Source organism: Anoplolepis gracilipes, chromosome 12 (assembly GCF_047496725.1).
Source record: "Anoplolepis gracilipes chromosome 12, ASM4749672v1, whole genome shotgun sequence".
NCBI lineage: Eukaryota > Metazoa > Arthropoda > Insecta > Hymenoptera > Formicidae > Anoplolepis > Anoplolepis gracilipes.
Window position 1 is genome coordinate 4,354,247 of NC_132981.1, and position 22,671 is coordinate 4,376,917.

General features: G+C 35.2%; 1 protein-coding gene across 5 annotated transcripts in view; it reads left to right on the top strand.

The window, feature by feature from the left end:
• The window catches only part of Tinc (transmembrane protein tincar), a 116,059-nt gene extending 95,855 nt beyond the window's left edge, over nucleotides 1-20,204 (top strand). For 3 of the 5 annotated variants that reach the window (XM_072903965.1, XM_072903966.1, XM_072903967.1), the window contains 9 exons: nucleotides 9,684-10,286; nucleotides 10,684-10,871; nucleotides 11,325-11,518; nucleotides 12,518-13,020; nucleotides 13,308-13,509; nucleotides 14,151-14,283; nucleotides 14,589-14,639; nucleotides 15,261-15,467; nucleotides 15,976-20,204. In XM_072903965.1, the coding sequence (XP_072760066.1) occupies nucleotides 9,684-10,286; nucleotides 10,684-10,871; nucleotides 11,325-11,518; nucleotides 12,518-13,020; nucleotides 13,308-13,509; nucleotides 14,151-14,283; nucleotides 14,589-14,639; nucleotides 15,261-15,467; nucleotides 15,976-17,058 (3,164 nt within the window). In that variant the 3' untranslated portion in view covers nucleotides 17,059-20,204. The remainder of the gene's footprint in view (nucleotides 1-9,683; nucleotides 10,287-10,683; nucleotides 10,872-11,324; nucleotides 11,519-12,517; nucleotides 13,021-13,307; nucleotides 13,510-14,150; nucleotides 14,284-14,588; nucleotides 14,640-15,260; nucleotides 15,468-15,975) is intronic. The other 2 variants (XM_072903968.1, XM_072903969.1) reach the window with 2 other exon arrangements.
• The last annotated feature ends 2,467 nt before the right edge of the window (nucleotides 20,205-22,671 follow it).

A 22,671-nucleotide genomic window follows, 5' to 3' on the forward strand; every position in this document is an offset into this window, starting at 1 on the left:
TTGATTGATTCTAGCGAACCTCGAGAGAAGATTTCTCGAACCTAAACCCTCTCAGCGCGGACAGGGTGGCGTCAAAGTTTGCTCATTATACCTGTTGCTAATGGGGATCACGCGCTAATGATTCGCCTGCTGGGAACTTTAAAGGATCGTGAAATGTGAAATTCCTTTTCGTTTCCCTTAGGTCGATTAGATGCATTCAAGAGAAGAGAAATAGAAGAATATCATAAGATGAATCAAATTCATCGGAATAATTCGAAAACTTTTTGAAAGTGTGTATTCAGGCACGTAACATTTTCCGTTAAGCGAGACTTTCAAGTATCTATATAAATAGTATCGACTTGAAAAATAAACTTGTAGAAAAGTGAAGCAAGAAGAAATAATTATACAAGATTGAATTTTACGTAAAAATTGCGTTTACTAAGTTCACTCGAAAAAAATCTTTATTTCAAATAGGAATTAATATTTTAAAGCCAAATAATTATTTAATTTTTAATTAGGGTTGTTTCACTAACAATTTTTTTATGTAAAACAATGATTTCCAGAGAACGTTACAATGCGTTACGCTTTTCTAAACTGCATCGTATCAATAAATATTATACACAATTTTTACTAGATTGTTAATTTAATGTTTGATAGCGGGCATTATGATTGTATTTTCATTATGTGAAAATACGGAGTAAGATAGGAAAAATCTTTTATTATGACATAATTCTAAATCATCTAGCACTTGATTATAAAACTTTAACAAAGTTTGTGCTACGCGATTGGATGAAATCAAACAACCCGTGCAATTTTCAATAACTTGTCAATTTAATTTTCTAGACTAGATAGAGAGGAGGACGGACGTATATTTATTGCGCGCGCGATGAAACGCGGAAATGTATATATGATGAAGATAATTTACAGTCACGCAATTTCAGAGCGTGGAACTTTAGATAATAAAATCTCGTTCTACCACTTAATGATCGCAAACAAAATGAGAAAGCGCGTTATAAGCCGAGGTCTATAGACTTGCGGCTACCGGTCTGGTCTCTTGCAATCATACGGATGGTGTGTTTGAATATCAGAATAAAGAGGTGCGGGCAGAGTGACGGCTGATATTCCTCGACAGTCATAAATATTTAAGCGCCCCTCGAACTCTCTCCCTCTCGTAAATGTATGGATGAAACATTGTGCGCCATAAAACTTTCGAAATCACACTGGGGGAGGTAGCTCCACAGAGTGTCTGTTGATTTTATAAACAAAGAAGTTGTCAGACAATACCTGGCAGCGCATTTATAATATTTATAATATTTATATATGCAATGTGCAAAAAATAATACGGAGGATTAAAGAAAATTGAAATCAAATACGATATATGCAACGAAGGATGAATTTTTCAATCAAATGTAAATTTCTCACCGTAGAAATGAAAATTTACTTCACATTCCATGATATTATTGTATAATTTATGTTCTGTGTGATTCTAGTATTATCTAAGATTTAAACAAGCACGAGCACACGCTATCGTTCGACACAGATTTCTGATACTGAAAATAAAATTGTTGGCACAAAGAGACCGAAACGTGCCTAAGTCACGCGTTATGGAAATACACGTGGACCTTTAAGTCTATTTTAAAATTCAAATCGCAAGTTTGTTTTTTTTTTTTTTTTTTTCCACATAGAAATTATCTCTCTAAATCGGGTCTCAAATTTACACGATTCTCTGCAATAAAAGCACAATTAAAATTATTTTATTAATCTACTCCTGTCACCAAGATTTTCCAAGTTTCCACACTTTGATCCATCCTTTCGCTAATAAGCTGCCGGGAACAAATCTTTTATCTTTTTTTCCTTCTGATGATAATACCGAAAATAAGGTAACTTCCAATTTTAACTGCGTTATCGCCACGAAAGTTTCGCGCGACGGGATGAAGAGGCAGACGGGGATGTAACAGGGTAACTTCGTCCTGGCTACGTCCTCGCTCGTGTATTGATCGGTCAGGTGTGTGCATACAGTTTGCTGCAGGATTTCCCGTTCGTAAAATCCCTTCTCTCCTTGAACGCCCCCGTCTCGTTTAAACCTTTGAAAGCTCGCGGCGATTCCTGTCCTGTTTGCCTCGCGGAGAATTGATGCAATTTCACAACGTAACTTGCATCAACGACTGACTACTTTTTCTCGTATACGATAAACAGCCTTCTCTATCGCAAAAAAATAAATTATATAATTTTAAATTGAGTTATATGTATATATAGTTACAATTTATATATAGAAAAATAGATTAATAATTAGAAGAAATAGAAAAGAAGAATAAAAGAATAATTAAAAAAACAACTTTTTATTAGAGATATACATTTACAATGGAAAAATAGACGATATTTTATCTTTTACCGAGAAACGGAAAACGCAAAATACCGACGAAGGCGTTAACAAAAGAGCTTTGTTTTAATGCGCATGTATTGTATGTATTTAGTTTCGCATTAAAATAGCATTAATTCGCTCATGCAAAATATTTGCATTTCTGCTTTTGTCTTTTCAAGCGGATGGAATATATTATCACAATAATTGTAACTAAACCGCAATGTTTAATAAAATGAGTGTAAAAAAGTAACAAATTATACTTTGAAAAAAAAAATAAGATATGTTTATATATAAATGGATATTGTTGAGTTGTGTGTCTTCTTGTACACAGATACTAATAAATCAATATAATAACTATTAATTTTTAGAGAAAAAAATACACAAAATAGTATGGAACTTTTAATAACAATTGAACCTTTTACTATAAATTCTTAGGTATATATATATATATATATATATATATTATTCAATTTCTTGAGTCGAAAAAAATGCTTCAATAATAAAGGCAATATAAGTTTGGATAATTCTGAGAGTTCTCTTTCAACACGATCGTTTATAGACATATTTTCAGAGAGAAAATTCTTATAAGATGTCGGAGACGTGGATGAAAAATTTCAATAAGCAACTGCAGCTGTCACACGAATTATAAACGATTCCTCTTCCTTCTCTTATGCACTTGCGGAACGGAAATAACGTGTGCACACATAAAACACATACATCCACAGAATGCAGAGAACGAAGGGACAACAACCGCACAAGAACCGAGGAAGAACGTTCCATCGTTCTCTGTCCTCCAGTTTCTCCTCTTCACTTCCGTCCCCTCCTTTATAACTCGGCTGATTCTGTTTGCTCTACGCTGTCCCTTGCGGGGTTGATTGCAGCGAGCCGCCTGACGGCTCTATTCCACGCACGTTGACCGTAACCGAATTAGCGCGTAATTAGTTTACATAAAATTACACCGACCGACTCTGCCCTTTTCCTCCTGCGTGCATCTTGCACCCGCCTATATCCCGCCTTCCGCTCTCTGCATCGTCTTCCGAATGGACCGGCCGGTCGATTATATCTACAGAGAGAGAGCAGCAGGAGGGAGAGGGGAGAAGCACCTGTCTATCGCGGTCTACACGCTCGAGAGCCTATCGCCCAGCTTGCTACGCAATTTCATTATCGATGATTTAGCTGCATCCCGTACGGGGTGTTGCATCGCGCGGCCGGAAGTGCCGGGATATGCCCGTGGTTTATGAGCTGTGCGATGTTTGATCGCGTGCGAGCGGCAAAATCGGAAATGTAATTGTCGGCGATCATACCTGGGATTTTATACAGATTTTTGTTTTTAAATGTTTGCAACTTCGAAAATATCAAAAGATTTTTTTTTATTTTAAACGTTTGCAGCTTTTTTTCGAAAATTTTATTTTTTTCTTTTTGTTATATAAAACTTTATGATTAATCCAAAATTGATTACAGACATTGATATAAATAATATTTAAATAATACACACGCTTATGTTATATATTATGTACAATACGTTAATATCATAGTAGAATAAATAATAAGAATAAAATAATTATGATTTCTACATTTAAATTTTACTTCTAGAATTAAATAAATTTTTGAGATATATCATCTATTTATTTATAACAATCTTTGCATTGATTAATATAGTTTTATATTGTTTTATTCCCTGTATTATTTTATCGTAATTTATAATTCTCTATTTTCAATAAAATAGAACATATTCAATTGTTAGTACGTCTCTTTTTAAATAAATGATAAACATTTCTTTTTAAGTAATAAACATCTCTATTATATAATCAATCATTTTAATCAATAGTTGTAGTCCAGATCAGTAAGACCATTTAATCGCGTTTTCCAATATTTAAGCCTAATCATATAGGACGATAACGATATATAATCTGCGTATCTTTCACACCGCAAGATGTTACGTGTGCATCATGTGTACAAACGTGTTTGCGCGACGCAAGTGCATCCCTCCGATATGCGCATCCCATATTCATAGACTCGAACGCAAAGCGCAACATATTTCATGTGCAATTCCTACGGCATCCGATATTCCGTAAAATATGCATATGTGTTATCATTACCGTTCTACGGTAGCGCAAATCGTTCTCGCGCAGACGCATCAAACGATAACACGCTCCAACGGTATCTACCTTGATGTGAATAATTTTTAAACCGCGAATGCGTAACCGAATCTCTCTCGAAAATTCCGTTTTTTCGCGTTTGACCGATACGTTATTTATTCTAATCATATCGTAACTTTATATCGCTGAAACGTATTTAAAAAAAAATCCCCTTGTGCTGTGCATAAACGTGTGTAATTTTACGTTTATCGTGAAGCGACCCAACACGAGTCGCGAACGTAATGAATGTCATATGCTAGCTTCTAGTATCTATACATCGTCGTAATTCTCCATTGATGAACGAGAATATCCTAGGAACATTGCAACTTTTCATTTGCAAAGGTCAGTTGGTATGATCTTTAAGAACAAAACATGTTACAGAGGTAATGACATATGCGACGAGAGGTGGATGTCAACATCCATTCTATGGCCTTCGCCTTTATGGAGTAAGAGGCGCATTCTTGCGTTAATGCATCGTGAACGAGGAGTCATTTCGCTATGTAACCCTGTACGATCGGTCCATTATAACGCGAATGGCATGGCACTTTTGTCTACCGAGCTGGAATACCGAGTCGACGCGATAACGCCATTACAAAGGTCACTGTCGTGACCCTCCCCCCTTTCCTCTGCCGACAACGAGAAAGAGTGGGTGGCTGACTGTTGGGGGTCAGGGGTTGCTTACAACCTGCCGGCAACCACCCTCCACGTCTCGACGTCGCTCTCTCCTATATTCATGAACTTGAACGTGACCGTTAGCGTCAAGTCGTATCCGACTTGCATATGTATATGCGCGGAAGAAAGATTATCCGACTAGAATCGCGAGCGATTCCGAGCAATGTCAGCAGCGAAAAAAATTCCTTCGCATCTAGGAGTTTAACTGTTTTTATATATTTGGAACATGATAAAGTGTATTTTTAACTATACGATGCTAATTGGTTTTATTTATATTATAAGAAATTTATTTTAATGATTTAAAAGATAATGTTGCTGTTAATTGAAAGATACTTTGTTATCAGATTTTTTATTAATTATTCTATTTTTCCTTTCTTCTCTTTTATAATTGTAAAGCCTCACTGATAACACTCAAAAATTAAGGATACTTTAAAATGTGATATATATGTATACTTGTTACATTCATAGCGTAATGTAACGTAGGTTTGGATCGATGTTCGTTTAATTATGTAGTTATATATTTAAAAAGGGGTGCTGAAAATATGCATCCTTGAGATGAATGAATCGAGATTAAATAAAAAAAAAAAAAAAAAAAAAAAAAAAAAACGACAGAAATAATAAGTTCAATATAACGATAAAAAAGAGAAATAATTAATTTTTTTTTAGGAGTCACACATAATCAATACAGTTCGAAATGCAGACTTTTCGACGAGATCAAGAAAATAAAAAAAATCGATAAAAAACGCATTATTGATTTAATATTTTTTATTATATGAGAATTCTGAGTAATATCAACATTTTCAACCTTTTTTCCAAGCATCTTATAAATAGCGATGTTACATAAATACAGATCACATATACTCGATTCTGCGATGCACTGTATAAAGACGCAATATTACGTATCTAAACAAATTGTAGACAATTTAAAATAATGAAAAACCTTTGTTAAAAAGATTAAAAAAAACACAGTGATGCATACGATTTTGTAAGCCATTAAACGTGATCAATCCAGTTAAATATGTTCATCCAAAAATGCAAATTTTATTACTTCCGACCATTATAATATAATTACAATACGAGTACAATTACATGCACGAATTGATACATTCATAATGAGACCGTGTTATTCGCGCGCAGTCGATTTATATAGAAATTTCGTCCACGTCCGCATTAAACACGCAATGTCAATCGATATGCATTTTAATTAACCGGAGCTTCACCGCAACGGAAATACTTAACTAACTGTAATTTTCGAAATCGTCTAATTTTCGCGATAGTAACAAGCAATACCTTTGATATCGATCAACAGTTGTAACTCTTATAACGAAAATTTTCTATATCTGAGAAAGAAGAAGTCTGTCTGAAAAGACGAAATTGTTCTTCCTCTTCAGAAGTTGTGAAGAAGAACAACTGTGCTTCGTCCTTACTATTGACGCACCTCGGATATATGGTAGAACAACTTCGAATAAGATGGGGTTTCTCCTATATAGCTTTCGACGTATGTAACTTTATTGTAAGTTTAGAAGTTGAAACAACCTCTTGAGCGAAAGTGGATAATAGTAGGTTTCTATCCAATTCCTTCGAACCTATAAAAACCGGGTGTTGCGAAAATTCTTATTGTTATTTAAATACAGTTTAATAATAATAAGACGCAATTTTTTTTCACTTTTGTATTAGCTCGTTATTTTTAATTATTTGCGACTATAGAATATATTCATATTCGTTTTTACAATTGTAACAATTTTGTGCAATTAATCATCGCGAAAGGTAGCGTTTGCCACTACAAGAAAGGTCAACTGAAAGCGACGTAATCTGACTTAAGGCTGCAGGAGACCTGCATTTTTGTCGTCCTCGCGGCTTAACCCCTTCCTACGTCATCCCCAACGGGATTAAAGATACCGAGAATGCGGAACCTCGACGGTGAAGGACGCCGTGGGACGTCGGGGGTTGAGAGAAGTTTAATCCCCTGGCTGTAATTACGCTGTATTCTGAGACTAAAAATATTTCGAACCCCGAAAGAGGAAGGATAAACGTGCGCGTGCGCAGTCAGGATGTGAGGGACGGTCAATTAAGCGCGACTTTATAGCTTCGACTAGATTTCCCGCGTGATTTTCACTTTCTCGGGGCTCGTCATTGTATGTATTTGTGAGAGAATCAAGCTCAGACGAGCATATGGAATAGAATTCCATACGCTCGTTTTAGACCCTTGAATCCGACTTAACTTATAAAATTTAAACGCGTGTCATGACAATAAAATTAATAAATTAATATATAAAACCTACAAAATCATGGATTAAACTTCACAAATAATTCTTTTTTTTATGATATTATTATCGTTATATGAGATCAAATTAAAATAGTTAGAAATTTTGCATAGGATCGATTATATTGTTATATATTTATATAGCGTCTCTTTTTTTCACGTCTAGTCAGATTATAATCTCTCAGTCGCAAAGAAATTTATTAATTTCATTATTCAATAGCAAATTATATGGAAATATAATTAAAATGTAATTGTTCAATATGAACGACGGAGGTTGGCCCGAATATTGTTACAATATTACATTCGCACGAATATTACGTCAAAGGGCAAAGTTTCGTTGAGGGCTCATTAACTAAAACCAATTACTGAGACGGACAGATTTAATTTTCCGCCGACGGTGAAATTAATTCAATGTCGTTTTCATATTCTTTCCATGTATGGGATATTAGCACGTTGAATTTCACGTAAAAAGATCAGTTCAATCAATGATCAATCAAATAAGATACGTTGATAACGGAGAATTAATTTTTTTATCGTGAAAGTAAAATATGTTCATAAATTGTATTATTGTAAATGTATTAAAATATCAAGAAATATTGCACATTTTTTTCTTATATAATCAGTCTTAAAATTATTAAAATATTATTAAACGCTATTATAGTAATTATTTAATAGTAATAAATCATATATGATTATCTTAATCTCTTTACATTATTTGCATAAAATATTTTCATAAAATTGGCTTATTAATAATTTACGAATAATTTGCAAACTTTTTAAAGATAGTTTTATTAATTGTGCGAAATTTAAACTTTTCTTCAAGCAATATGGTGCTTACAAAACGCATGACGAAAGGTATAATTAAGTTACACTAATAGCTGTATGTATGACGCAATAGAAAATCTAACTATATTATATGATTAGCAAGAAATCAGTTATGTATTCAATAATTTATGAATATTACACAGACATCGTAAAATATATTTATTTCCTTTGATTCTTTTTGAATATCATAGCTATTAAACGCTAAGATGTTCTGCGATTTATTTTATTCAATGGAATATTATGGCTGCTCAATACTAATTGTAAGATGTTCTGCGATTTATTTTGTTCAATGGAATCAATAATAACCCAATAACTGAACGCGAAGTTTAAAAGCGACTAAAATCAGAAAAAAAAGTCAAGCCAATAAAGAAATCAAGACAAAAACGAAACTTAAGAGTACCTAAGAAATGTTTTACGATAAATCGCGGTGGGGAAAAAAAGAATCTTTACCAATGCAAGAAAAGAGAGGAGTAAATTGTTCCAGACAGGAAATCGATGTATTGGTATTTTCTTTTGCGCTTTAATATCTATTCAGAGCTTTTTCACAGACTTCCGTAGAAGTTGACGATTGAAAGTTTAGTGAATACGAGTAAGTGAAAGGGAAATTTTCAATTATAAATTTTATACGCATTGTATAATACAAAAAAAAGTTAAGCCGTATTGTTATTTATTAATTACATTGTAGAAAAATTAATACGGACATTTCTGAAATTTAATTAGATAATCTTTTCTGTCTACACTATTATAAATAAATCTCTACATGTAATTTTAATTTTATAATTATCTTATTAATTATAATTAATGATTGGCATTTAATATTAATAACATTTAGGAAAAAATATAGTTGGGCTTTAATATTTTTGTTAATTTTTATTTATTTGCGCGAGTAAACAGAATATCCAACGTTGACCATACCATAATCGCATGAAATACTAATAGAAACTGATGGCCGGTACCATGACGACACTTATCTCTTCTGGAACACTCTGCGACAAGTCTCTTCGAGGGTCACTCGATCGAAGGAACGCTTCGTGCTGTCATTGTCCCTTTTCAAACTCGCCACCGCTTTACTGTATGCAGTAAAGCCGGTTATAAAGCAGGATATCGCAACAAAAAATCTCGTTCACTCAAGTGGCCGAAGGATAATTGAATTGAGTCTATCATAAAAAAATTGAAAGATCTGGAAAAGGCCAGCTATGCGTTTAGAGATGAAAACGCAAGCATATTTATTGGAAAAAAAAGAGAAATTAAATAAACTATAATAAGAAGAATATTAAATTAATAAAATAAAATTATGTTAAGCAAAAATAAATGTAAAAAATATATAAAAGCTCAAGAATAAAAATTTTATAATATGTTATATTACCCCACTAACCATAAATTAATTCTTTATTATTATTTTGTTTGATACTCAAAATAGATATTTTATCATCTCATGTTACAGACACGATATGGAGAACCGACCTCGACTGGATGGTGATACATCGCGATCGTCTGGTGTTGTTAAGCTTCATGAATCCGATCGGCAACCTAAGCACCCTGACAGGCCCGATAACTCCTCAGCCTTTCGTAACCCTAACCCCGGAAGAAGGCAATGACAAGAACGTCGATGAATTCACTACCTCGACGCCTGGTCTAACAAACATGGCGCTTCCTGATGTAGTCGAGACTCGTACTGAAGAAACAACCACTATGTTCTCGACTATTATCCGTGCAATTGTCACAGATCCACCTTTATCCCGAACTACCTCGAGTCCCGGTATAACTTCCACTACTACAACTAGCACCGAAGCGACTTCAACAACTTCGAGAACGACATTACTCCCGAAGAATAGCACTGTAAGGCGTCCAACCACGAGAACCATCACTAGAAACAGCAGTTCGAAGAGCAGATCGAAGGCGAAGAATCTTACGAGGATATCCACCACGGCGAAACCTTCTAAAACCATCGGTGCGGGAAACATGACGGCTCAGAGCATGTCATTAACGATGAACAGTCTGGCGGATCTCGATCATCCCGAAAATTTGAATCTGGAACTTCAAACAGGTAAATCGGTCGTCGATTATATTGTAATTTGATCGCTCTTTGTCTCTGAAGATTATTTTATACGAAAAATATTTCAGAACAACAACGAAATTGATAAATACGTGTATAGGTATGCATGAAAAATAAAAATAACTATTGCATTCAGGGATGGAATGATAAAATATTTTATTTCATCACGATGGTCCCGTAAAAAAAGTCATGAAGCAATTAACAAAACAACGGAAATTGAAAAAGATTGATGTGTATTTTTTTATAATAGCTTATAAAATATTCGTGCTGGAATCGCAGATTGACTTTTTATACCCCGCGTAATGGGAATAAATATCGCGGGAATGTTTGCTCGTAAAAAAAAAAAAAAAAAAAGAGATTTATACACTTGGTGTACTTCGTTTTTCAGCCGAATCATACGGCCCGATTACCCTGGAATATCTGAATTACGCCGCCGCGCTCGGCGTCTACTCGGTAAGATATCCCGCCGTCTTCTGGTCGTGCAACAAAGCATTGGGTACAATTTTCAGTCTGCAGCTGGTCATGAATTCAGCACAGAGCCTTCTGGCTTATGCCGGAATGTCCGTCCTTTATAAGGTAAGCAACGCAAAGTATTCAATGCCAGTTAAATTCGCAGGAAACTTCACTAACGTCTCAATCGACCCACTCTCCTCGTGTATACTACTACTCACGCCAGGAAGCTTATAAGCTAAAACTCAATAAAACGTTAAAAATTCCGAGAAACGTCGAGAATCTTGAGAAATATATTACGAAACAGGATGTCTACGTCTTATCTGAAAGACCTGAGAAATTGATGAATAAAATTGAAGAAGAAATTTCCTAAAATTACAAAGGAGAATCTAAAATTATTACCAACATAATTGGAACATAATATAAAAATATAAGTTTAAAATCGCGTACCTATAACATATTATACTCGAAATAATCTCGAGAAAAGAAAAAAAAATATATATATATTTGGTTTAGATATTTATTTTCTCACATATTTTGCGCTAACGATATCTTCAAAAAATGTATATGTGTTCTCAGGTTCAAGTGGTAGGTCCCCTAAAGGTCCTGCCATTTCTTCGACATCGTACCGTAGCGACGATGAGTACAATCTCAACAATATTCGGAGACTCGTACTTCGTGCTGGACCCCCCGGTAACTCTCGTGCTCTTCGGCCTCTCGTCCTTTCTCGTGCTCTGCTCCAGCATGGTCATGTATTTCTACGCCCACGGCAGGTAAATATTTAGCATGAGAGCTTATTCAACCCGCATCTGATCGATTAAACTCCGGTAGAGATTACCTGCCAGACTGTTTCTTTTACGAAGAAAATTATCTGGCTCATCTGTTGTTATCAGATAAGAGTAAATAAATGAGTTTGTGCTCTTTAACTTACAGCAAGATTATCATATACCAACACCAGATGCTTATCAGTTAATTTCTTTTTTCGTGAGATATTTTTAACACTTTATTTTGAAACGCAGAGACGTATTTTTACAGTATATTTATACTTCTTTTTAAAAAGTCCATGTGTTTCATGCTTCAGTTTTTTACCATTGAACGCAAAAGAACGCATTTCTTTCGCGAATTCAACGACCTCGTAATTTTTGCTTTCCATCGGTCTTTTATTTGACTTGCTAATTCGCTAATTTAAAGCAGCACTCGAAGCACGCACAAGACAAGCGTGCCTTTCAATACTATTATTATTCAGTATAAAACTCAATAGATTCTTCTCTTAATACTTTTCGATCCTTCTTTTTCGACTTGCCGTAGCATACAACAAAGGATAGCAATTAACAATCTCAATTCCGCAGGATATCTCTTTACCGGCTTTGCCTATAAAAGAGGAAAACTTTCAATTTAATTCAAAAAATAAAAAAATAAAAGAGCGACAGAGTAGAAAATATATACATAATTCTAAGTTTATATCCAAGATATAAAAACCGAACTTTATCATTTATATAATAAAAAATGAACTTTATTTATTTCCAAAATGTGAGATATGCAGTTCTATCTCAACATATTGACACATAATAATCATTTAAAATAAAAATTGATACAATGTTCACATTTTTCAATTTTTAAAACCTAGTCCGAGATTTCCGATGAGAAGTAGGATTTTTAAAATACAAATAGCTCACTGGTTATTTTTTTTTTTTTTTTTTTTTTTTTACTTTGTATAAACTAACATAAATAAATAAATATATAAATGTAAATACGAGTATGACTTGACGCAGGTTCACGGCGTTCCTGAACCAGGAACGCGAGCGTCGTGTGATTCTGTCAAAGGACGGCCGTGATGGTAACGGCTGGGTCTATTTACCACACTGCGCCGCCCTGGTTGTGTTCCTGGCCATCGCGATCTGCGGCGCCCCGTTACTCTACGACTACACGGTGGTGTATCGCGGCAGCCTGGACGGCGCCATCCTCGCCTGCATCATCGGCACGATACTCCATCTCTTCCTGTGGTTATTACTCTGGATATTTCTCACCATCAAGCAACGCTGGACGTTCAAGCTGCGCGTGACCATCGGACGCGCCACCGTGAGATCCGCGAGGTCGGTCAAACTCGTGACCGACGTCGATCTGCTGTCGGCCAGGGACGACGATGACGGTACCAGCGCGCCTTTGCTCGTGGTCGGTAACGGCAGAACTTACACTATCGCTGACACCTCGCCGAAGAGGGCTATCATGAGCGTCATACAGAAAGCAGCTATGGAAAGAAAAGCCCGATCGCAAGGTAAGATAACGGCAGCGAAGATGCTTTCAAGATTCGAAAATTCTTTTGCCAGAGACATAATATTTAAGAAAAGATTGGTTTATTGTTTTATGTGTTGTATATATTTTTCTAAAGATATTTCTTTTTTTTTTTTACTCTTGCGAAGTGAAGGAAAATAGCAGCAGATGCAAATCTTCGAAATAGTAAAATAGAATGAGCCAGGATGAGTGGTGATTTAAATCCTGATCGATGAAAAGAATGTACGGAATACTAATACCCGAAAGTGACTAATTTTCTTTCTGTTATAGGCGGAAACGTCGATGGAGTCGACGGCGAATCGACGGCTGACGGTGACGAGCAGATCTACTGGCTTAGGCCAAAATTACGTCCCTCACCCGCGCAATCCCCGAGTGACACCAGCGGTGCACCAACGTCCGACAAGGGTTGGCTGAACAAGAAGCTCAAGCATAAGGTCACCTTTAACGACCTGCCTAGTACGTCAGGCTCGCGGTAACTACCCTCCTCCCTCCTCTCTCTTGGTGTCTTTGTGTATCTGTTTCTACGCTTTCACCACTCTGCCCACGTTTGTACATTTGTAATACAGTAGCGCTTTTTATACATCTTCACCGTGCCTGAAGTATATTCGATACAAACCTAAATTTATCCGATGAACGTTTGTTAATTTTTAGCTGTGTTTATTTTTACCGTATATTTTCATGATAAAAGAATATTGAGTACATCAAATGTAGCTGTGTTTGTGTGTTTTGGGAAGCTTGGATTTTATTTTAAAAAAAGCATGATATATTGAAACCATGCTACGTATAAAATAATCACCCAAAGTATGACTTCGTTCACGTTATCATCTCTCACGATATATTCTATTTGTTTCTTTCATTCTCTATTAATGTTATCAAGATTTTTTTTTATCTAAAAATTGAAATTTATCATTATGCGTGTGATAGTGTACCAAAGAAATTGCAGAGCTTTCAAAAAATTCTTCATACTCTATCTGTATACATATCCATATCTATTCCGTTTAATTTACTTTCCAAATCACCTCGTCACCCGATTCTCCATCTTTCTTCGGCAATTGTTGTATAATCGTAACGAGATCGCGGGACACTTTTGGAAATTCTATTTCTAATTTCTAGTAATAAGGGAAAAGCCAGACGAGGCGTCGCTGACGGCGGGCCTGACGATGACGGAGATTACGCCACATTACGCGAATTACCGTTAATTAACTCGATGGACCCAGCCGATGACACCACCTCTGAAGAAAACAAGGTAAGACTCTAATTTGACGATAATAATATAAATAGATTCATGAAAGAAAAACATATTTTATTAGTTTTTTATACTTTTTTATACATGTAAAAAACATTAGATTTTTTTTTCTTTTTATATAAAAATCAATTATTAAAAATTACGAATTTTAATAACGCATTTTTAACAATTTTCTGATTCAAGAAAAAAAATCGTTGTTTACGATATAAAATAACAAATATATTACTTATCATATTTTACTGCACTGAATACGCTTCCATCGCACTTTCTGCTTTTAATTTAAAGATGTTCTTTGCATTTGACAGTGGCAAAGATGGCCGAAAAGTCGTAGGGATGGTATACCTAAATACAGGAATGTAAGATACACATAATTTTTTTTTCCTGTGCTTTGACATAACATCAATTTTAACTGCGTATGTTTTCAACCGTTCACTAACAAATCCTGTAATAAACATGATTTATAGAATTTATTTAAATAAATGGATACAACATAAATAAATATTAATTAATAAATTTTTTGATAAGTATAAATTCTAATATTTATTATTGAAAAAATAGTGTGCACATTTAATAGCTTTATAAAATAACTTGTATTATTAATAAAAATTATAAAAGAAAAACAATAATAAATATTCTATTTGAATCTTTTTGCGTTCTAGTTTTTTAATATATCTTTAATTAACGTATGTATTTTTATATTATCACTTTTAATTAATATATACGATTATACATAATCATATGTATGACACATATATATATATTTTTTTTTTTTATTTATACATATAATTATACACAAAACGTTCACACAGCTTGGCAATTAGGCAGTGAATAGTTGGCAGTGTTGTCGCAACACTTTAATTTTATACAAATACATGAAAATACTTCTCTTCCAATTTTTATTTACTGATATTTTTAGTCGTTACGCATGAAATTTAAAACATAACTGCGCGAATACTAACAATGTCACCTTTTGACAGTTGCTCGAGTGCGTGAACGATGATCAAGTGACTTACTACGCGAGTGCGAATCGCGATCTACAACCATCGGAAGGTGATCCCTCGCCTCTTTTGACTCCCGATCCTTTACCTGATCCTCCGGAAGAACCGCTTCCGCTACCACCTCCGACTCCAACCTCTGCACCAACCATCGATATTATCACGGCGCCACTAACTACAAACGCCCAGGTACTAACAACCTTAACCGCTCATTGTCTAGTCCACATAGACGAAGACACGAGGTTGTCATTGCACTGGAGATATTATTTATTATATTATATTATATTTGCATTAATTTAAATATCTTTAATTAATTAATAACTGTATATATGATATTGAGAATGTTCATTATATTTATATTTATTGTATTTATATTTATTAGATAATATCATCTAAATCCATTTTTCTTAATAAGCCTTAATTAGAATAATTTTCGTAGAATTGTGCACCGACAATCTCACATCCATCGTAACGTTCTCTGCATGCAACTCCACATTATCCTTGTACCTTTAGCCAAACCATGAACAGTTAATAGAAAGAGAAAATGCATAAGCTGTCAAAGAAAGTAGATTACAATGTAATTATCTCAATGTATTTTTGCATCATCTTCCCCTGTATTTTAGTTCTATGTATATATTGCCATTGCTTGATATCATACGCAGAATCGTGTAAATCATTCTCCGATGATATTTTCCAGATGAACGGTGGACAGACGCCGCGATGTTTGCGTCGCGCGGATTCGGGGATGCCGCACGACGAACTGACACCACGCTCGGACTCGTCGAACTCGCCGCCTTTGGACGTAGTGAACGGCGGTAGCGGCAACGGAGCCGGCTCGGTGACCGGACACAGCAACACTAGCAGCAACAGCGAGACATCGAGCGGTGTGCACAGTAATGCGAGTAACGCGAGCAACGCCAGCCACAGCAGTTCTCAACGTCGGGCGACCAGCGTGGACGACCTGACCGGAGAACCGCGCGACGAACCGCGCGAGCAGTGGCGCAGCTGTTCCCTTCAGCGTGGCATCCAGCCACCCACGGCCAACACGACCTTCTCGCCACCCAGTAGCCGCCCTGGCACAAGCCAGTCTTTCTCTTCGCCGCAATACGTGAACCACGTACCACCGTTCAGCAATGTTACCACCGGCAATGAGATTGGTGTCGGCTGTCCAGCGGTCATCCTCGAGAATCCGAACGAAGCAACGGTTGTGATCCGTCGCAAGCTCTCGAGAGCGAAGCTCACGGAACCACTGAACGCGAACGAGGAACCGTTCGGTCGATCCACCAATATGCGGATGACCTCGTTCACCGAAAGCAACGACATCCGCATACAGGCTTCGTCTGCAACCTTGCCGCACTATCCCACGCAGCCTATCGTCACTTATCCACACTGTTCGACGATGCCATTACCGCACGCGTCTCACAGCGTGGCCGCGGCGAACATGAGCGGCGGTTCCACCGGCAGCTGCGGTTCCGTGCCGAGGCACACCTTCGTGCCGCCGCAGGTTCACACCACCATGCCGGCGCATACGACGCTGCCGTCGCATCACAACGGCGTCAGGCTACTCCACAACGCGACCGGCAATCCGTTTGTTAAGAGATTCCCGCCGGTGCACTTGCACACTCAACCCTGGGCTTTGCCGGGTCATCATACTTTCCCACAGATGCCACAGAGCAACAACAAGCTCACGGTCACCGCGCAGATCCGACAGAGCGACCGGGATTCGGCCAACTTCTCCATGGCCAGTAGCGGGGATTCCGACACGTGTTTGCCGCATTAAAATGCGCGAGGACGTCCTCATGTAGATGTTAGAAGTCACGCCGCTGAGAACTCGAATTGCGTTTAAGTGTGTCAGGGTGATACTTGGTATTTTCGTAATGACATTTTGCCCCGCTGATCGATATCTGAGAGGATTGTGGTTTCCAGACATGACGTATCAATGTCACGATGTCCTCCAAGGACTTATTTCGGAGATAAAGGAGAAGTGATAAAAACATAACAGGCAGGCTGAAAGAAATTTTTTGCGCGAACTCGAGACGAACTATTGTGAATATTTCGCTTTGAAATCTTTAGGACTCGCGCAGAATTGTACTATTTAATTGTACGTATTTAATGTGTCGCATTACCAGGTGTGTATCTCAGAAGCTGTTATATATTTTGTATCTCTTGCTCTTATACGTGAATGCCAAAATTTAAAGGAAAGAAAATCATCACAGATTAAGATTGAAAAGACATATCACGACATTTTTGCCGTTTTTTAGCGTATAAATATAGCATTCCTCGATACGTGTTACCTCTATTTTTTTACAATCTGATCTAACACGATCTTACCTAATTATTTATATATAAGTATATCTATGGTATAAACATAGAATTTATTTATATATAAGTATGGCTATGGTATTAACATAGAATTTATTGTGCATAAATTATGTACAAACGTGAAAATTCCATTTATTTTAGTAAGCAATGTGCGTAAAAAAAAGACTAGGAAAGTATAAATATCGCACAAGTAGCTTATACGAAGATAATAATTGTAATTTAAAGGCACCAATTTTGTTACACATATACATATCCTATACGTTGTGATTCCCCTATTTTATCTAATCTTTAATCATGCAGCAATAAAAGGAAATATCTGAAAAAAGCGGAGATAGTAATATAAATAATAGATACCGATTAAAAAAAAATTCATCCTGGTTAATGCGAAATATTTTTAAATCGTGCAACAATAAATAATTATGCAAACTATTATGTAATACACTTATATGCAATTTAAAAGAAAAATTACGATTAATGATAGATATATAATAAAAAGTAATAATAAATCTCTACTCGAGTTTGCGCAAATGTCTTTCGATAAGTGTCGAACGCTTATATTATAGTGCTTATATAGTTAACAAAAATCAATTTCCATTATATTATCTCACGGGGCAGAGGTGTATTCGACGTACCGAGAAAATCAGCGCTTTGCCGCTATTTAATGCCGAAAATAAACCGGCAAGCGAGAGTGAGAATAATAATAGTTATCCCATTTTAGATATGGAAAAAGTTATCGTGTTGTCCTAAATAAAATTCATGTATAGAGTGAATTAAGGATTAGTTGATTAAGAAAAAATGTGAAAACAACTCGGGTCGCTCTTTTGTAAGCATCTTTTTTCTACCGAGATATAATTGTAAATTTTGTTAAACAAATTTGTACACACGTAATTTGTATTGCTAATTGTTTGTTTATACTGCGACTCTGATGAGTCAGTAATATGCGATAAGATTAGAAAAAGAATTTTCAAGTTGAATGCACGTTCAAATTACATATGCGCAATACTTATTTTTTGTTTTAAATTCGTTTTTGTGGTCATTTTTGTTTCTTTTTTTTTCATAGATTTACCATATCAAGTTTATCATCTAGATAAATGTTTATTTGCGGAATTTTCTATGAATTATACGTTTAAGTATTAGAAATTAGGCACGAGATAAATACGCGTCAAACGATTTTATATGAGTTATTCTAAAATGCAGTGCAGATTGCAATCGTACGATCCTCGGCCTTGATAAGAAGCGGTAAATATTGCACAAATATACATAAAATCTTTTTATGGCTTGATAACGATATAACTTTCCGCCTTCTACAATATAATCGTGTCGTACGATTTGCGATATCAACAGTGCCATCGAAATTAATAAGCACACAATTAGCATAAATCATAGGAAGGGAATAATATGTAATATATGAGTAAAAATTGAAGATGATTTATCTTAAAAATAGTGTGCTTTATTTATTTGTGAGCATTATAATTCTATTATTTGTTAGGAAACTTGCACAAAATGCACGCACTTGCGAGAGAAATTTCATATATCTTATTTTATCTTTTTCTTTTCTCACATTTTTCATCTGAGATTTCTCTCTATCTGTTGATGTTATTTAAGTCAATACAACGAGTATTTATTTAACGCCTGCGAATATATGCGAAAGAATCGTTAACACATTATAAGAAGAGAAAGACAGGCGCAATCTATGGCAAGTGAAACGATTACTGCCACTTAATCGTGAAGATCTATGGATCTCCATTATATGTACATTTACTTATTTCATCAACTGCCATGTTATTTCGTCCTTTCGTGAATATAAGTAATCACTCGTACTCGTTTACTTGTACCTAGCATTTACTTGTGTGTATGCTATGGGTACATGCGTAAAAAAATAAATAAAATAAAATAAAGTATAGGTTCGCCAAGTTGCGTTCTTTCGCGACTATATATCACTTTATGAGACGCGTGATGGCAGAGACTGGTCTCGCGAAGACGCATCATATCCTCGAGTCTTTCCTCGCAATCTAATGTAATAAATATTGCCGAATATATTATGACGCAACGTTCGTTTCATATACTCTGCTTTTCGACAATTCTCCCGGAAAGATCGTATTCGACGTCAATACTACAAATCACTTTCGTCCGCCCAACGTAATATTAAAGAGATGTTGCATCCCATGAGGATGATAATGCATCTTTGATTTGTAATCATTTGTAACAATATAACCAAATTCGACTTCTTCAGGACAAAAACGAATTCGATTGTACATGAGCCAGCGAATTTTGACTTACCGTTAGATTGCGATGAGCTAAAAAAGGATGTATGGAACTTTTTAAATGTAAGTTGAATTCAGACAAATGGGATTACATTGCTTCAATTAAAATTGAAATACATAATCCATGCGATATGTAATTTATAACAACGAGAAATATTAAACGAGTCCACTGGTTTAAAAGTTTATTCGAATAATACGTAAAATTATGTCAATTTATAAAATCGACATTTTTATTACTGCACATCAAATATGTTATCGTACATTATCAGCTTTATACAAACATGTACGTAGTCAGTTCTTTAAACGAATAAAACAGTTCACTTATTGATAAGTGCAAAAACATTTTTTGTAATCATTAATATGATGGAAACATGAACGCAATTGATAAATGTATAACATTATGCGATTGTATGCCAGTGAACCATGTGACTGTTAGCGAAAAAGATTTATGACGCATTCCGTAAAGATGACTGCAACAATAAAAAGAAAGTATGAACGTTCTTAAAACATTATTCAGAACTCATACTTCGAAATGAGACAATGCAATATGAAACCAAATGTCTGTATTTTTCAATATCTTCCAGTTGTACTAGAAATAGCAACGTTCCCAGCCTTGTTCATAGAATATTTCTGTTACAAGTTGTTATGCGAGTAGATATATTAATATCTTACACGATCGTAGATCTATTCTGGAAAATTTTGCGCTTTCCATTTACTTAAGATATGCGAGAGAAAATGTGATGAATAATTCGAGTGCAAATCAAGCAGGTTGTAATGATTGATCCTAATCAATGAGACACTTCGTTCTATTACAGTATATTAGCATCTAGAGATATTCACGTGAATTTACAGCTGTTCACGGGGTATCGAATTGTAGCGCAGTTAAATTTCGACTCTCAATTTTTTCTAAAACAAGAATATACGTATTGTCTTGTAAGATGTGAAAAGCACTTATCGAAGAGATCGACCAATTGATCACGAGCGGCAAGTCGAACATTTTTTATACGATTTAAAAACGAGCGCTTTGTCATTTGCCGATCGTACATATCATCTCGCAAGGACCATGCATTTCGCGAAGACATTTACGAGGATACTCAAGCAATAGCACACGAAGCATCAATCAAGGGCTGGACCAGACTTCTTAATGATCGATGAGCTCTAATAATACTCAACGCAGTACGCGAACATATTTTTTAATGGCTATTTTCAATACGCTATTAGATGAGAAAGAGAATGGGAGAATTTTTGTAGGAAGAGTTTTGGATAAAAATTTTGAAGGATCTCTTTATTCTCTGTCTTTCTCAGTCATAGTCCCGAGATTTAATAATGCTCTTTACCCTTGATTCTGTTTCAAAGTAGGTATTTAGCGCTAGAAACACATATTTTTCTCAATGCAAGTACATGACACTTTCTTCCACAATCCGTTTCAAGAAATCTTCGTTACAACACGTATCGTTATTTTTAATCAACGTGTTATAAATTTTCGATTTAACAATATAATTACAAATTAATATCAATATTTCAATTTAATTGTATCTTATACTTTTAATTGATTTAAACAACTTGATTGTTGATACTTTTTTACTTTCTATATTTATTCTCTATTTTTTATATAACAAAAACAAAAAAAAGAAATTTAAACAAAGATTTCATTATTTGGCTGATGAGAAATTTTTTCTGTAATTTTTGATTTTTAATTATTATTTAACTAATTATTTCACATTATTTTATTAGAGTTTTAATTTATTTTTTTTTAATTCTTTTTAATTATCTGTTAAATTTGTATATATAATAAGAAATATTTACTCGAATTATTCATTGGTTATTATTTCTCAACTCTTTCGAGAATATCGTAAGAAACACAAAGGGAATAATAAATGGCTTGGATTAATTCTTTAATTAACATTTATAATTGGTCAGACGTTTAACGAAGATTTCTGATAGTGCAAGCACATGTATACACAATTGATATATCCTTGATCGCGCCGTTGCAACCGTCGCTGATACAATTTTTGAAGAATGCACAAGGCAGTAGTAGCACAAAGAAAGAAATCTATCTTTTGATAACTGCACCATAAATGCGACGGATATTGCTGCGGCGTAATCGCGATGACTATCGTAGAAAATAGTTATCGTCGACAATAGGGCACGCATCTCTCGACATATATTAGAAAAGACATATGTGTTTTAGTTTCACTTTTGCAAAAATTTAAATTTAAAATTAATTTTTTGTTTGCTATTTATTTGATATTACAATTATTTTCTCATTTTCGCAGATTCGATAAAAAAAATGAAGTTATTTTTATTATCTCTGTATTTCTTTCCATCTCTCCTAAAAAATAGAAATTCATATTTCATTAATCGCGTATACAGAATTCTCTTTCATAAATTTACACATTTATGTCGGTTTACATATATAGCATATCTGTGTGTCCAAATGGTTTGCAGGGATGCTCGCCCCGCTCTCGACGATATTGCTTCGTTATACTTGCATTAAAATCACGTAGTCGAGAAATCGAGCGCGGCGATGAGATACAAAAGCTGCCTCTCGCAGAAATATTTTTTTACCGTCTAGTGTCAGCGACCGTACTCTAATTCGTTTTAGATCCGGCTAGAACCTAGACGTAGATATGTGACCGTAGGCACAGTCGAGGAAGGCTCCGCACCGAGGGCGATTCGGAAGCAAGGAATTATTGCTATTGTCATGACAGGCAGCCTTGAATCACTTGTACCTTAACCCGTTGACGAATAATTTTAACTAGAATATATATTTAATTATCAGTACAATTTTCTGTATCGTATTTTAC